The sequence below is a fragment of the Giraffa tippelskirchi genome, chromosome 2 (genome assembly GCF_054371585.1).
Source record: "Giraffa tippelskirchi isolate mGirTip1 chromosome 2, T2T-mGirTip1v1.2.pri, whole genome shotgun sequence".
NCBI classification, from domain to species: domain Eukaryota; kingdom Metazoa; phylum Chordata; class Mammalia; order Artiodactyla; family Giraffidae; genus Giraffa; species Giraffa tippelskirchi.
The window spans coordinates 118,104,385-118,121,578 of NC_137276.1; the positions used below are offsets into that span (position 1 = coordinate 118,104,385).

Genomic DNA, 17,194 nt, shown 5'->3' on the forward strand with positions numbered 1-17,194 from the left:
AGAAAGAAATTTGGTCTGTCTAAACATCTGGCACGAGCAAACATCTGGTCTAGTTTTCCCTCAATATGTACTAATCACGTGTACCAGACAGAAATAACAAACAAAAAAAGGGAAAGCGGAACATTACCCTTTTCATTCATTTCTAGGGAGGAATGAAAATAACCCCTTCACTGATGAGGTCAGAGTAGTTAAAGAGGACTTTGAATCCCAGGGATTCAAACTCGTTTCTCTGGTTCTGGCAAAATCTTACAGTGTTGGCTTCTGAGTGGAACCCCAGCCCAGCACTGGGCTTTCCCATGTGGAAGGGGAGCCAGTACCATGTCCTTTCACTGTGGGAAAACAGAACTACTTGAACTGGCTGCAAACTGTACTCCATCCCTCTTTATTTAGGCAGAGATGCTGTCAATGAACAGTGTGAAATCCTTCAGAATCTGTTGAGATGAAACAGATCCCATAATAAGTAAAGCTAAGTCAGGATGGTGACACGAACTGATGGTGTACAAACTGATCCAAATTGAAAGCAAGGACTTCCTCTGAATTAGGGCTTCCTTGGTGGTTCAGATGGTAAAGAATCTGCCTGCAATACAGGAGACCCAGGTTCAATCCTTGGGTCAGGAAGATCCCATGGAGAAGGGAATGACTACCCACTCCAGTATTCTTGATGGGAGAATTCCACGGACAGAGGAGCCTGGCAGGCTGTAGTCCCTGGGGTCACAAAGAGTCAGTCACGACTGAGTGACTAGCACACACACACCTCTGAATTAATTCACCATATCTGGCTTCTCCAGCAGGGACCCTCCTGGTTTCTCATTTTAACTGTAGATCAGCATATTCGCTCAGACAGCTCATCCCAGTTAGAGAACCTGGCAGGCAGGCCAATATGCCCGGGTGTTGGACTTATGTTGGCCTTATCATCTGCAGGGCAGGTGATAAGCGCATCTCCTTTCTAAGAGTTGGGCAGAAACAATGATGGCTGAGAAACCAGGCGCTCGCAGAAAGCTCATTTCTTGCTGGTTAAGAGGGTTTGAAACACTAATGAATGGAAGAGAGATGGAGGAGGCATCAGGGAAAACCTCTAATCATCAGGAAGGAAATGATTTCAAATATATTCACGGGGGGGGTGGAGAACTGACCCAGTTTATTAAGAAATTAAAAAAAATCCTTTTGTGTAAAGGAATTATTCCAAATTTTTCTTCCTGTCCAATGAAAAATAATAGAAAGAATGAAACCGAACCCTTGAAACTTGGAACCAATTCAGGGCTACAAAGGCAACTGGTAATTTTGTTTGCAGAGGAGCCTAGGTCAAAGAAGAAAATATTCCATTTGTTTTTACCATAAACTGCTGCTTTTTCTGTCCTAATAGCCACTCAGCACTTCTGAAATTTCCTTTAAACTAATGGTACCAGGGAGGTGAGCACAGTTTCTGAGCTGCCCATCCCCAAAGGGCAGGAAGGCACTGAGGGTGATGTCTGGAGAAAGTCTCACATGAACAGTCCTTCTTGATGCTGATGTGAATTACCAGGAGGTACTGGTATGAACTCCATCTGCCACCAGTCTCAGTGTCTCCCGAGCACTGACCGAGATGTTACAAAACATCTCTTCTACTGAGCACAAACATCTGTGGTGGTCTCCACGCCTAATTGCATATCAAATCACCTCAGTTCAGTTCAGTTGCTCAGTCGTGTCTGACTCTTTGCAATCCCATGGACTGCAGCATGCCAGGCTTCCTTGTCCTTCACCGTCTCCCAGAGCTGGCTCAAACTCATGTCCATCGAGTTGGTGATGCCATCCAATCATCTCATCCTCTGTCATCCCTTCTCCTCCTGCCCTGAATCAGTCCCAGCATTAGGGTCTTTTCCAATGAGTCAGCTATTCACATCAGGTGGGCAAAGTATTAGAGCTTCAGCTTCAGCATCAGTCCTTCCAATGAATGTTCAGGACTGATATCCTTTAGGATTGACTGGTTTGATCACCTTGCAGTCCAAGGGACTCTCAAGAGTCTTCTCCAACACCATAGTTTAAAAGCATCAATTCTTCAGTGCTCAGCTTTCTTTATAGTCCAACTCTCACATCCATACATCCTGATGACTAGAAAAAACATAGCTCTGACTATACAGACCTTTGTCGGCAAAGCAATGTCTCTGCTTTTTAATATGCTGTCTAGGTTGGTCATAATTTTTCTTCCAAAAAGCATGTGTCTTTTAATTCCACTGACGCAGTCACCATCTACAGTGATTTTGGAGCCCAGAAAAATAAAGTCAGCCACTGTTTCCACTGTTTCCTGATCTATCTGCCATGAAGTGATGGGACTGGATGCCATGATCTTAGTTTTCTGAATGTTGAGTTTAAGCCAACTTTTTCACTCTCCTCTTTCACTTTCATCAAGAGGCTCTTTAGTTCCTCTTTGCTTTCTGCCATAAATCACCTAGGGAACTTATTTTAAAACATAGGTACTTCCCAGGCACACAGAACGGGAATTTCTGGTAGGATGTGGTGATCTACAATTACCTAGCTAGCTGGGGGAGCCTGATGCTACAGATCTGCCCCTGCCTGCTGTCCTGCTGGGTCATAAGCCCTGCCCTGTGCCCCTCTCCTGAAGGTCATAAGCCCTGCCCTGTGCCCCTCTCCTGCCCACCCAAAGCTCTCATGTTGGCATCACTGCTTGCCCGTGTAAAACAGAGTCAAGGGAGAGTCTCCACAAGCCCACTATTAACTAGCAGGTTCTGGGGGCCTCCCTCAGCCCTCTACCATTTGCACATTATCTTGGATTTGTTTTATTTGTTTTTCAGCTTGCAAATTGTCATTTTAGAAAATGTACAGGGAATTGGGAGACACATTTCCAGGAGTTAGGAGAGGAGGACTGTGAAGGGAAAGACATACCAAAAGGCAGTTCCTAGCACGGAACCCCCCAGGCTTCTGGAAAAGCCAAGCGGGTGGACCAAGATGGGGCACATCAGCCCTTTGCTCTCACTCACTCACAGTGGCCTGCTGGCCCCATGATGTGGGCCTGGTCTGTCTGGTCCATGGAGAGGCTGTTTATGGGGAGCTCCACGTTCACAGGGCTTCCCTGATGGCTCAGTGGTAAAGAATCTGCCTGCAATGCAGGAGACACAGAAGATGTGGGTTCTATCCCTGGGTCAAGAAGATGCCCTGGAGGAAGGCATGGCAACCCACTCAGTATTCTTGCCTGGAGAATCCCATGGACTGAGGAACCTGGTGGGCTACAGTCCATAGTGTCTCAAAGAGTCAGACATGACTGAAGTGACCAAACACACACATATGCCAGGTTCACAGAGACAAGGCTCAGTCCTGAGCTCCATCCTCACCACTAACGCCTGGGGCAGACCCCTCAGACCCTTGCCTACACGTGGATCTCATCCATACCGACTGGATGGCCAGGACTCTGGATTCCACATTACCTGGAACCTTCTTTGTTCATTCAAAACCTGTGGGCACCTCCAGTGGTAAGTCATCACAGGAAGGCCTGAGGATCCACAGAGGGGGCAGGGGTGTATGTCTTCTGGGTTCAGGGAGTTACCAGAAGGGAAGGGGAAAGGGTTTCAGAGGAGGTGGGGGATGAATGCCAGCCTCAGCCCCAAGGCAGACTGTAAGAGGAGCTGGCATGTGAGCTCAGTTTGGACTAGACGTTGTGAGCACTGGGGGAGCACAGGGAGGAGGGATGGGCTGCAGCCATGCAAGGATTGGGGTGGGGAGGGTGCACAGGCAAAGAAAAGGGGTGGGGGTGCAAAGCCTAGCCAGAAATCACAGCGGACGGCTCTGGAAGGCAGACAAATGGTCTTGCCCTATTCTCCCTGTCTTTTGTATGGAGGGCAGTTCAGCAGTGAGTTGTGTTTCCTGGTGTGTTCATGAGGGGAGGTGAGCCCAAGGTCCTTCTATTCTGCCATTTTGAATCGTCCCCTCTGTCTTGCCCTATTCTTGAGGCACTGTGGGGTGAGAGCAAATTAGCCAAGGTGGCATGTTCGGGCTCTCTCGCCCCACGTATTGTAAATAAAGCTGATTTAACAGCTGAGATCACTTGTAGCACTGCACATGTGAGTCACGAGGTACTCGCTTGGTCATGGGCTACTGTGTGTGATGTGCCTGTGTGGGCTTCACCATGAAAGCCCTGGCTGCTGCTGCACTGGGGCTACGTTGGAGCGGCATCATGGTTATTTTATGTGAGGTTATGTTATGGCTAGCTCCTCTCCATAACATAACCTCACATAAAATAACCATGATGTTGCTCCATTCAGGTATGACCTAGACCAAATCCCTTATGAGTATACAGTAGAAGTGACAAATAGATTTAAGGGACTAGATCTGATAGACAGAGTGACTGATGAACTACGGACAGAGGTTCGTGACATTGTAAAGGAGACAGGGATCAAAACAATCCCCATGGAAAAGAAATGCAAAAAATCAAAATGGCTGTCTGAGGAGGCCTTACAGATAGCTGGGAAGAGAAGAGAAGTGAAAAGCAAAGGAGAAAAGGAAAGATATTCCCATCTGAATGCAGAGTTCCAAAGAATAGCAAGGAGAGATAAGAAAGCCTTCCTCAGCGATCAGTGCAAAGAAATAGAGGAAAACAACAGATTGGGAAACACTAGAGATCTCTTCAAGAAAATTAGAGATACCAAAGGAACATTTCATGCAAAGATAGGCTCGATAAAGGACAGAAACGGTATGGACCTAACAGAAGCAGAAGATATTAAGAAGAGGTGGCAAGAATACACAGAAGAACTGTACAAAAAAGATCTTACGAACCAGATAATCACGATGGTGTGATCACTCACCTAGAGCCAGACATCCTGGAATGTGAAGTCAAGTGGGCCTTAGAAAGCATCACTACGAACAAAGCTAGTGGAGGTGATGGAATTCCAGTTGAGCTATTTCAAATCCTAAAAGATGATGCTGTGAAAGTGCTGCACTCGATATGCCAGCAAATTTGGAAAACTCAGCAGTGGCCACAGGACTGAAAAAGGTCAGTTTTCATTCCAATCCCAAGGAAAGGCAATGCCAAAGAATGCTCAAACTACAGCACAATTGCACTCATCTCACATGCTAGTAAAGTAATGCTCAAAATTCTCCAAGCCAGGCTTCAGCAATACGTGAACCGTGAACTTCCAGATGTTCAAGCTGGTTTTAGAAAAGGCAGAGGAATCAGAGATCAAATTGCCAATATCCGCTGGATCATCGGAAAAGCAAGAGAGTTCCAGGAAAACATCTATTTCTGCTTTATTGACTATGCCAAAGCCTTTGACTGTGTGGATCACCACAAACTGTGGAAAATTCTGAAAGAGATGGGAATACCAAACCACCTGACCTACCTGTTGAGAAACCTGTATGCAGGTCAAGAAGCAACAGTTAGAACTGGACATGGAACAACAGACTGGTTCCAAATAGGAAAAGGAGTACGTCAAGGCTGTATATTGTCACCCTGCTTATTTAACTTATATGCAGAGTACATCATGAGAAACACTGGGCTGGAAGAAACACAAGCTGGAATCAAGATTGCCGGGAGAAATATCAATAACCTCAGATATGCAGATGACACCACCCTTATGGCAGAAAGTGAAGAAGAACTAAAGAGCCTCTTGATGAAAGTGAAAGAGGAGAGTCAAAAAGTTGGCTTAAAGCTCAACATTCAGAAAACTAAGATCATGGCATCTGGTCCCATCACTTCATGGGAAATAGATGGGGAAACAGTGGAAACAGTGTCAGACTTTATTTTTTGGGGCTCCAAAATCACTGCAGATGGTGACTGCTGCCATGAAATTAAAAGACGCTTACTCCTTGGAAGGAAGGTTATGGCCAACCTAGATAGCATATTTAAAAGCAGAGACATTACTCTGCCAACAAAGGTCCATCTAGTCAAGGCTATGGTTTTTCCAGTGGTCATGTATGGATGTGAGAGTTGGACGGTGAAGAAAGCTGAGCACCGATTAATTGATGCTTTTGAACTGTGGTGTTGGAGAAGACTCTTGAGAGTCCTTGGACTGCAAGGAGATCCAATCAATCCATCCTAAATAGATCAATCCTGGGTGTTCATTGGAAGGACTGATATTGAAGCTGAAACTCCAATACTTTGGCCACCTCATGCAAAGAGTTGACTCATTGGAAAAGACCCTGATGCTGGGTAGGATTGGGGTAGGAGAAGTGGACGACAGAGGATGAGATGGTTGGATGGCATCACTGACTCAATGGACATGGGTTTGGGTAGACTCCGGGAGTTGGTGATGGACAGAGAGGCCTGGCGTGCTGTAATTCATGGGGTCGCAAAGAGTCAGACATGACTGAGCGACTGAACTGAACTGAACTGATGTTATGGCTCCGTTACAGCTCTGTTATGGTTCTGTTATGGCTGCTGCTATGGCTGCTAAGTCAGCCAGGGGAGAGGCTGTGCCAGCCAGGAGAGAATAAATGTGTCTGCAGTTCCTACAGCTCCTCACATCTTCTTCCAGTCTCTTAGCTTGAGCCTTGCCTACCCTGAGTTCAGCGAACAGTGTGAACAGCAAGACAATTGGCATCACGAAGAGGATCAGCGTTACAGGCACCAAGGAGACATGTGGCCCCGGGCTCATTAATCTGGCTGCTCTAGAGCTCTAGCTGCCCCCTCAGAGTAAGCCACCAGACCCTCGCATGGCTGTAGTCAGCCCCTGGATCTAGCTCCCCTGCAATGACCACATCTTGTTGCCACTTCCGAACTAAACCAGATTCTCAACGAACCCTCTCTTTCTGGAGGGAGGTGTCAAAGAGAGCTGGTTGCCATTTAACATCAGTTTTCTCCTTCCTCCATGACACACAAGTTCTCTCTGGGTTCATGGCTGCCCAGAACACCTTTCCAGACCCCCTCAAAGCTGGCATACAACAACATTCTGGCCAATGGGACATGGCAGCAGCATTCTGTGGCAACTTTCAGGAAACTTCTTAAGGAATAGCTGGTGCACACCCTTGGCCTTCACTTTCTGGGTCCCTTCTTCCACACATTTGAGCCTTGAGATGGGTGTGCTAAGTCGCTTAAGTTGCGTCCGATTCTTGGCAACCACATGGATTGTAGCCCACCAGGCTCCTCTGTCCATGGGATTTTCCAGGCAAGAACACTGGAGTGGGTTGCCGTTTCCTCCTCTAGGGGATCTTCCCGACCCAGGGATCAAATCTGTGTCTCTTATGTCTCCTGCTTTGGCAGGTGGGTTTGTTACCACTAGCACCACCTGGGAAGCCTGTCTTGACACTCAAAGGTGGAGCTGGGAGCTGGAAGAAACCTGCGTCCCTGAGACCTTGGAGTAGAGCTTCATTTATGTGTGAGAGGAATACATGTGTGTGAGTCACTGGGATTTCACGACCCACTGTCAAGTCTAATGTCAACTGATAGACTGAGTTGCCCAAAGTTGACTCTGTATGAAAAACTTCTTGGATCTCAGATGCAATGGCCAGGGGAACACATGGAGTCATGACACAAAAGATTACAACTTCCTGATTCACTTCCCAAATCTTCCCCAATTTGTATGAAGTTGGGCATTTATTACTTTGCGTGAGGTTTGGATGTAAAGTTTTGCATCTATCTAACATACATTCATGGCAAATAGATGGGGAAACAGTGGAAACAGTGTCAGACTTTATTTTGGGGGGCTCCAAAATCACTGCTGATGGTGATTTCAGCCATGAAATTAAAAGACGCTTACTCCTTGGAAGGAAGGTTATGACCAACCTAGATAGCATATTTAAAAGCAGAGATATTACTTTGCCAACAAAGGTCCGTCTAGTCAAGGCTATGGTTTTTCCAGTGGTCATGTATGGATGTGAGAGTTGGACGGTGAAGAAAGCTGAGCGCCGAAGAATTGATGCTTTTGAACTATGGTGTGGGAGAAGACTCTTGAGAGTCCCTTGGACTGCAAGAAGATCCAACCAGTCCATCGAAACTCCAATACTTTGGCCACATCATGCAAAGAGTTGACTCATTGGAAAAGACCCTGATGCTGCGAAGGATTGGGGGCAGGAGGAGAAGGGGACGACAGAGGATGAGATGGCTGGATGGCATCACCGACTCGATGGACAGGGGTTTGGGTAGACTCTGGGAGTTGGTGATGGACAGGGAGGCCTGGCGTGCTGCAGTTCATGGGGTCACAAAGAGTCGGACATGACTGAGCGACTGCACTGAACTGAACCGAATATATGTGAAGGTGGTGAGCACGATCGCTCAAGCTGTTTAAAATATTCTGCCACAGAATAGGGTCTCCCCAATGTCTCTTGTTGCAATCACCTTGGGGTGTGATCATTAAGAGTTCTTTGCCCTTCTGACTTTCATAGTCTGAATTCTATTTCCTGAACAATCAAGCAGCTATTTTGGTGTGGATGCTGAGGCTCCTTACAGGTGTTACTCCCAGTTTCTAAACATCCTTCTTTGTAGTTGACGGAAACTCCCAAAACTTCAGGTACCTGTGTAATATTTTGATTCTGTATTTCCTTATTTCTGCTGGCCCACTTGTCTCAGCCTCAGCTCACAGAGAGTTTGGGGTCTCAGATAATGAGCTTCTTCATTCTGAATGGCACTAGGATGTGGACCCTTTTAAAGACTCTGTAGGCTTTGCACCATGCAAAGTAGTCCCTCAGAAGAGAAGCCATCATAGACATCCTCAGACACAACTGCCTCTGCCTGTCCTAACCCTTCAGAAAACACTTTCACCCCGATCATCACTCTGCATCTTGGTCAAGTCTCACATTTGTCTTCCAGGAGACATTCCAAACCAGGACCTGCTCTGATGTTGAGTACAGGTTGGACAGATGCAGGTACCGAGCAACTGAAAAAAATGTGCTAGTCCCCACATGAGTGAAGAGAAAAGGCTGCCATAGATAATCCTGATGGGATCATTTAGCTATTTTTGCATTTTTATCATGAGCTTAAAAATTTATTCTGGTTCTAAAAAGTAGAAATTTACTGAGCCTTTAAATTAATACTTATAATTCATGAAAGTTTAGGCTTGGTCATATTTCCAGGATATTTCCATTTAGCAGCCCCATCATTACTAACGACTCATGCTGTGTTAAAAGTGAAGAGTTTCAGTTTAGGAAAGTGAAAAATTCGGGAGATGGATGATGGTGAGAGCTGCACAATAATGTGAATATACTTAGTGCAACTAAACTGTACAGTTAAATATGATTAAAATAGTGCATTTTATATTATATGACTTTTGTTGTTGTTGTTTAGTCGATAAGTCGTGTCCGACTCTTTTGTGGCCCCATGGACGGTAGCCCACCAGGCCCCTCTGTCTATGGGATTTCCCAGGCAAGAATACTGGAGTGTGTTGCCATTCTCTTCTCCAGGGGCTCTTCCTGACCCAGGGATAGAACCCATGCCCCCTGCATTGGCAGGCAGATTCTTTACCACTGAGCCACCTGGGAAGCCATGATTTAAAGAAAAAAAGAAGTGAAGAAAAAGATCTAGGTAAGAAAATAGACTGCCTATTAGTTTCCAGGCTTAGAACGGCAGTTCCCAACCTTTTAGGCGCCAGGGACCAGTTTTGTGGAAGATAATTTTTCCATGGACTGGGGGTAGGGGACATGGCCTTAGGTTGATTCAAGCACATTACATTTACTGTGTACTTTATTTCTAATCTAATCCTGCCACTGATCTGACAGGAGGTACTGGTCCATAGCCTGGAGGCTGGGGTGCTCTGACTTGGGGCACAAAACCTCAGGGCAATCCAAACCTCTGAGGCTTTTTCACAAAACCAGCAGTTCTGAAACTGAACTAAGCCTCTGATTCAGACACTCAGGAGAATCTTCTTAAGCTCTTTACAAAGCTCTCTAGGAGTCTTTTGAGCCAGCCCAGCATTACTACTCAGACACATGTCTGGGACCCAGAGCAATACCTTGATATAGTATCTGATAAGGATCCTTCGCAGATCAAAAACCTGCAGCATGGTGGCTGCGTTGTTGTCCATGATGCTGTAGCCTTCCAGGATGTACTGGGTCCGTGTGATCTCCCAGGTGAGCCAGCGGAGGTTAAAGGCGGCGTTGCAGGACAGGAGGTGGGGCAGGTGACCTGGTTTGCAGCAGCAGCAGCCCCTGTCGTCCTCGTCACCCTCTGTGATGGCTTCCACCTCCCTCTGCTGGCAGTAGGTTCCTGGCAAGTAACAAACACGATGGAAGTTTACAAGAGGTCATAGGATAATCTTTGTTTAGAATGGATTTCCCCCTTGCCCTTACTAAGGGGAAGATGCTAAAAAGAGTCAGGAAATCAGAAAATTTGTATAGTTCTTAGTTCAAGCAAGTACCTCCAAATAAGTCACCAATCTTATAGTCATTAATTCATTTATTCATTCATATTTATTTTGACTCTCATCTCCTCCTGTGTTTTTTTTTTTGTCTATGTGTGTGTACGTGTGTGTTAGAACAGACACATTTTCATGGCAGCCATGGACATTAATCCCGAAATGCAGGATGGTTATATCCTTCAGTTTCCCTTTCCAGAAACCAGCAGGTCAAGGCTGAGCCAATAGGAGGCTAAAGAATGTGGCAGGTGGAGAAGTCTGAGAGCAACCAGATGCATATTGAAGTGTTATGAGGAAGGGTGTCCTGGAAGATCTTCTTGGCCCTAGTGCAAGAGCATAATCACCTCACCTCATACAACTAGAAGCAGGACGTCTGACTCCTTTAGCAAGTATTTTGAAACTTAATGCAAACATGAAACTGTCCCCACATCCATTTCCACACCATTCACTTTTTCTGGGATTTTATCTCATTATTCACAACGTCTGGTACTTGGTAAGTGATAACAAAGTGGTTAGTGGAATGACTGAAGGAAAGGCTGGATGAACAAATGAAAGAATTCTTATCCAGATCACTGTATTACAGGCATGCATGCATGGTAAGTCGCTTCAGTCGTATCTGACTTTTTGTGACCCTATGGACTGTAGCCCGCTAGGCTCCAGGCAAGAATACTGGAATGGGTTGCCATGCCCTTCTCCAGGGAATCTCCTGACCCCTGCATCTCTTATGTCTCCTGCATTGGCAGGTGAGTTCTTTATTACTAGTGCCATACAGGCAACAGATACCTTATTGAGAAAGTCCATAGGGCATGCAATAGCCTCTGTTACATTATAGGAGGAAGATAAAGATAGGTGATGTTTAAACTCTCTCTATAGTACCCATGAGTGAGATGGTCATAATAGATCAGAGGTGAAAAACTGCAACTTTCAAATAAAAATGTACACACAGAACTGTCATGATAACAGCCTATGAACTAGAAATCAAGATAAGGAAGAAGAGAACAAGCAGATTGTTGTAACATAAAGTGAAACAGTAAAGGGCTGATCCTGGGTCTTAGGATTCCATTTGTCTTTCCCCAAGACCTCACTGCTTTGGGTCTTAGCTGAAAAGCACTCTCTGTTAAACATTTCAGGGGTCTCTTTGCTCATTCCATAATATGAAACTTTTATTCCTGCTGCACAAGATGTATAGAAACAACATAGGTGAACCACAGTCAGTGAGTAATTCAGACCACATGTTGCGGGCACCCAGAGTGAAAAATGACCTCCAAGTCCTAAAAGAGCTGCCCACTGGAACCGACTGGGGGCACTGGACTCCAGGGAAGACTCCTCCCCTCAGTGGCACCCCAACAACACTGGTTAACTATATGATTTTGGAAGAAATGCTCTTTCAATGAAAGAAGTAAGACAATTCATAGAAATAGACCTTACGAAGGAGAAGCATAAAGGGGGGAACTTCACCTCAAATAGATTAGCAAAACTGTTTAAATGACGTGCCTTGAGGGTCTTTTCCAGTTTCTGCTTCCTTCCTTCTTCTCCATCCAGGTTAGGCATTTACCATGGTGGGCTGATGTCAGCGCTGTTTGTTTGTTTCACATCAAATTGGAAGGGGTGTGTGTGTGTATTCATGAGTACGTGAAGACAATGCATAATTTGGATTTCTACTATCTCAAGAAAATAACTTAGCAGCATCCTTTGTGAGAAGCAAGAGCTGATATCTACACTGATGAGAGGACTGGCTGAGGAAGGGGTTTGCTATGACTGCTAGGCAGTCATAACTGCCCAAGGCTTTTAACAAACACCCAGTTCAGGTAGGTCTTAGTACATATTTTTTGGAATGAAAGGTTCATACAGTAAGCACTCTACAAAAGAAATTTCACTTTGAGAACTTTATCTCCTATTGCTGACAATCCTTCAGCTCTACCATCTCCAACTTCCTCTCCCTCCTCCATTCAGTAGCTCTTCTTGCCTGTTCACTTGATGCCAGCCCCGTACGCCAGCTGTTGTACTGTACTACTGTGCTTTTCAAGGTGCTGTCCTGTAAGATTAAAAATGTTTTCCTTATTTCTTGTGTTTGTTTTTAATGCATTATTTGTGTGAAAAGTATTATAGACCTATTACAGTACAGTACTATATAGCCAATTGTGTCAGTTGGGTACCTAGGCTAACTTTGTTGGACTTAGGAACAAATTGAAATTACGAACATGCTCTTGGAATGGAATTTGTTTGTATGTAAGCGACTTGCTGTAGTCAGGATCACACTGTACAAGAATGATGAAACCCAATCATTTCTGCAAAGGCACTAATTTTGCTGTTCACATGCAAATCAGGCCCATGTTCTTCTCAGAGAGTCTCCCTGGGTTTAGAGCATGTTTCCTTCAAAGGGAAGACTGGAGGTCAGTTGTCCCCACACTTGACCTTTTCCAGATGACTGTCTCTGGAGTTTCCACTGAACCGAACCCTTGGCATCTTTTATGCAGCTGTGTTCTCATGGTCTAAGTCAGTGGGACATGGAAGTTCAGTTCAGTTCAGTTCAGTCGCTCAGTTGTGTCCGACTCTTTGCGACCCCATGAATTGCAGCACGCCAGGCCTCTCTGTCCATCACCAACTCCCGGAGTCCACCCAAACCCATGTCCATCGAGTCGGTGATGCCATCCAACCATCTCATCCTCTGTCGTCCCCTTCTCCTTCCGCCCCCAATCCTACCCAGCATTAGGGTCTTTTCCAATGAGTCAACCCTTCGCATGAGGTGGCCAAAGTATTGGAGTTTCAGCTTCAACACCAGACCTTTCAATGAACACCCAGGATTGATCTCTTTTAGGATGGATTGATTGGATTTCCTTGCAGTCCAAGGGACTCTCAAGAGTCTTCTCCAACACCACAGTTCAAAAGCATCAATTCTTCGGCGCTCAGCTTTCTTCACCGTCAACTCTCACATTCATACATGACCACTGGAAAAACCATAGCCTTGACTAGACGGACTTTTGTTGGCAAAGTAATGTCTCTGCTTTTAAATATGCTATCTAGGTTGGCCATAACCTTCCTTCCAAGGAGTAAGCGTCTTTTAATTTCATGGCTGCAATCACCATCAGCAGTGATTTTGGAGCCCAAAAAAATAAAGTCTGACACTGCTCCCACTGTTTCCCCATCTATTTCCCATGAAGTGATGGGACCAGATGCCATGATCTTAGTTTTCTGAATGTTGAGCTTTAAGCCAACTTTTTCACTCTCCTCTTTCACTTTCATCAAGAGGCTCTTTAGTTCTTCTTCACTTTCTGCCATAAGGGTGGTGTCATCCGCATATCTGAGGTTATTGATATTTCTCCCAGCAATCTTGATTCCAGCTTGTGTTTCTTCTAGCCCAGCGTTTCTCATGATGTACTCTGCATATAAGTTAAATAAGCAGGGTGACAATATACAGCCTTGACGTACTCCTTTTCCTATTTGGAACCAGTCTGTTGTTCCAGGGACATGGAAAGCCTTCAATAAATATTTTAAAAATGAATTTTGAGGGTATCTTGGAATATTTTCATTCTGATAAATGATTGTGCCTCATGAAAGCTGTGAAAATTGAGTATTTGAACTGAAAATGTGTCCAGTAGATCCCAGATATCTTGCACACAGGATATGCATGAATTCCCCGAGTGCAGCCAAAATGCAGGGCAGCCATTGAGGCTGTGGCTATGCCAGACAGGCCTCTCCTGACCACCTGACCATTTCCTCCTCCCTTTCCTCATTTCCAAAGGAGCAAACATTGCCTGCCCTTAAGCATCACTGGCCATCTTTACCAGGGACAGGTCAGTCCTGGCTTATTTATTCATATTTAATTCCAAACAGATATGAAGTCAGTCTTAAAAGGCATACACAGTACAAAAGCAAATGATAAAATTTTAACTGAAGATGAGGATAGGAAAAGCATAACAGAGCCAGAAGAATGTCAAGAAACCTTCACTTCCTTCTATGATGTCCTATAAATTTACTAATGGTGGACCACCGATTTCACTCAGGCTTTCTACCAACCAGTGTAGAAAGATAATGAGGAGTTTCTCATGTCCTTAAGACAAAAGGAAAATAATTGCTTGGGATGATCCAAGCTATTTCTGTTGAAGACAGCAGAGAGATGACATCCCCAGACCATCACAGAGAGAACACTATACAATATGGTGTCCACTGTCCTTATCAGCATTGCACAAATACAATCACGAGGTTCCACAGCTGTTCTAATAGGATTAAAGTACAATAAAGAAAAATTTCTATAGGTGGCCAAAATAATTCAGTTTTAGGCATGTGGCTCTCCAGAGGTCTGGTGTCACCCAAGGGCGGATTCTGGAGATGCAAGAGGACTGGGAGGATCTCACACCTTTCAGGAACTCCCTTATATGGACCATGTCTCTCCACTTAGTTTTTAATTAATTTTTTTGGTGCAGCCAAAAAAATTTGGATCTTAGTTCTCAGATCAGGGATCAAACCTGTGTCCCCTGCAACACAAGTGCAGCATCTTCACCACCGGATCACCAGGAAGCTCCCCTCTCCACCTAGTTCTGACAATGACTGTGTATTGAGTGGCAGTGAATCTTAACACACTCTCCCTGACAAGCACAGGAGCGTAGCTATCTTGTGGGGCTGGTTAGTGTAGGCATGTTTGCTTTAATGGTACAGGTGGAGGTGACATTCTCTGGGGAAAACCTGGAAGCCAAGGAGAAAGCCTGTGGATGTGAGAAAGGAAGGGCTGGCAAACAAGAGTAGGGGAGGTGCCCTCCTGACTGGGAAGTGGGGCTTAGATCCCTGGAGGGGAGAGGGGAGGCGCAGGGCAGGCCGACTGGAGTGGGAAATTGACGCCTATGGAGACATTTGAACCTCATTCTGTAGGTAACATATAGGTAACAGGTATTTCTAAGTTCCAAGGAACAGAGAGAATGTTGCACTTAAGAAACATTCCCCTGTGGCCTCAGGGGAGTATAAAGGAGAGATTGGTCCTGGGGCGGTCAGCCACCCACAGTCCCATTTCAAGTGAAGAGTGATGGGACTGAAACTAGGGTACAGGCTGTTTATGGAGAAATCGGAGGAAATGATAGAGGCACTGAGCCATTATGTGATGGGACTTCAAAGGATGCATTAAAACGGATCCCCTGCAGCAGTAAGGCTGCACTGGAAGAATGTCAGCTTGTTTACAACCTTCCAGCAAGAGTAAGCACATGAAAGCCCAAATGCACAACATGTTTAAGATTGGGCTTCCTGGCCCTCCAAATTCCTCTTCATCTGATGTGAATTGTCCCAAGGACTGGCTAACTGGATCCCACAGAAAACCCCAAATATTATCAACATTATTATGCTTAGTGTTACCCACTAATTGTTGTCGTTCTGTCACTAAGTTGTGTCCAACTCTGCGATCCCATGGGCTTTAGCACGCCAGGCTTCCCTGTCCTCCACTATCTCCCGGAATTTGCTCAGGTTCATGTCCATTGAGTCAGTGATGCTATCTAATCCACCATCTCATCCACCAATAATGGTTTACAATAACTTTACTAGAAATTTATTTAAGCTGAGTTTTGAAATGGTCACAGCCTTCATCAGCCTGACATGCCAGGCATATGGGGATGGTGTTTTCTATATGCTAAGCAGTGAGGTCTCCTGGAGGGTCTGCCAGAGAGAAGTTTAGATTATCCTTAAACTATCCTGCCTGTGGAGTGGATGATAATTAGGCACAGAAGGAGAAGAAGGCGTCAGAGGATGAGATGGCTGGATAGCATCACCGATGCAATGAACGTGAACTTGGTCAACTCTGGGAGATAGTGAGGGACAGGGAGGCCTGGCATGCCATGGGTGTCCATGGGGTCACAAAGAGTCGGACACAGCTGGGCTATTGAACAAAAACAATGGCTGAGCCAATGCTTTTCAAGTTGCAGGTGTAATGTACAGTTTGGGATGTGTATTGGATTATTATTGTATAAAATGCATTTCCTTCTGAGGTCACAAGTAAGGTTGTTCCTGAATTGCTCAGGTCCACAAAAGGAGGAAGCCATCAGATACAATAAGTTCTCTACATATGAACAAGTTCCATTCTAAGACAGCATTTGTAAGTTCAATTCATTCATAAGTGCAACAAAGTTAGCCTTGGTACCCAACTAACATAATCAGCTATCCAGTACTGTACTGTAATAGGCACACAATACTTTTCACACCAATGATACACAAAAAACAAACACAAAAAATAAAGAAGACATATTTAATCTTACAGGACAGCACCTTGAAAAGTACAGTAATACAGTACAACAGCTGAAATACAGTGGCTGCATGCATGTTCGCATCTTTGAGATTCGCACCTTGAAGGCTCATATGTAGGGGACTTACTGTATAGTCACTGCTAAGCTCAAAGCAGTTCAGTTCCATGAACATTTGGACTTCACACAGGCCAGCGTGCATTACATGTTGGAAATACAAGATGTGAGAGACAGGGTTCAGTCTATGAGCTCTTGCTGAAGATTCAGCTTCTAACACCGTAATACACATAATACATGTAATTATGAAGACTTTCAGACCACTTTTCTTCAGACTAGAAATCTAAACTATCATTGCTTCCTGCCAGCTGATTAGATCAAGGGCCATTTTGTGGTCAAATGAAATAATGTCGGAGAAAACTTTTAAAAAAGTTTTTGAATGAATGTCATTTTTAGAAGGTCACAGTGGAATTTTTTCCCCCAAATTTCTCCTACAGCTTCAATGTTATTGACATGTCTTTCTCAGCCCTTCCTCCACCCTACACTAGTTCTCTGGAACAGAATCCTAGAATGTGAGCCGAAAGGAATACACAGGTCATCTAACCCCAGCTACTTGCCATGGGAGATGACCCTGTATCTCCTAGACATCACCAGATTTGATTTCTGGGAAGAAATACTTAATACAACGATAATCTGTCCCATTACATT

At 45.0% G+C, this 17,194-nt stretch overlaps 1 protein-coding gene across 2 annotated transcripts in view; it reads right to left on the reverse strand.

Moving 5' to 3' along the window:
- Positions 1 to 17,194, reverse strand: part of PCNX2 (pecanex 2) — a 308,594-nt gene that overhangs the window by 42,475 nt on the left and 248,925 nt on the right. For both annotated transcript variants that reach the window (XM_081570388.1, XM_081570387.1), the window contains one exon: positions 9,870 to 10,123. In XM_081570388.1, the coding sequence (XP_081426514.1) occupies positions 9,870 to 10,123 (254 nt within the window). The remainder of the gene's footprint in view (positions 1 to 9,869; positions 10,124 to 17,194) is intronic.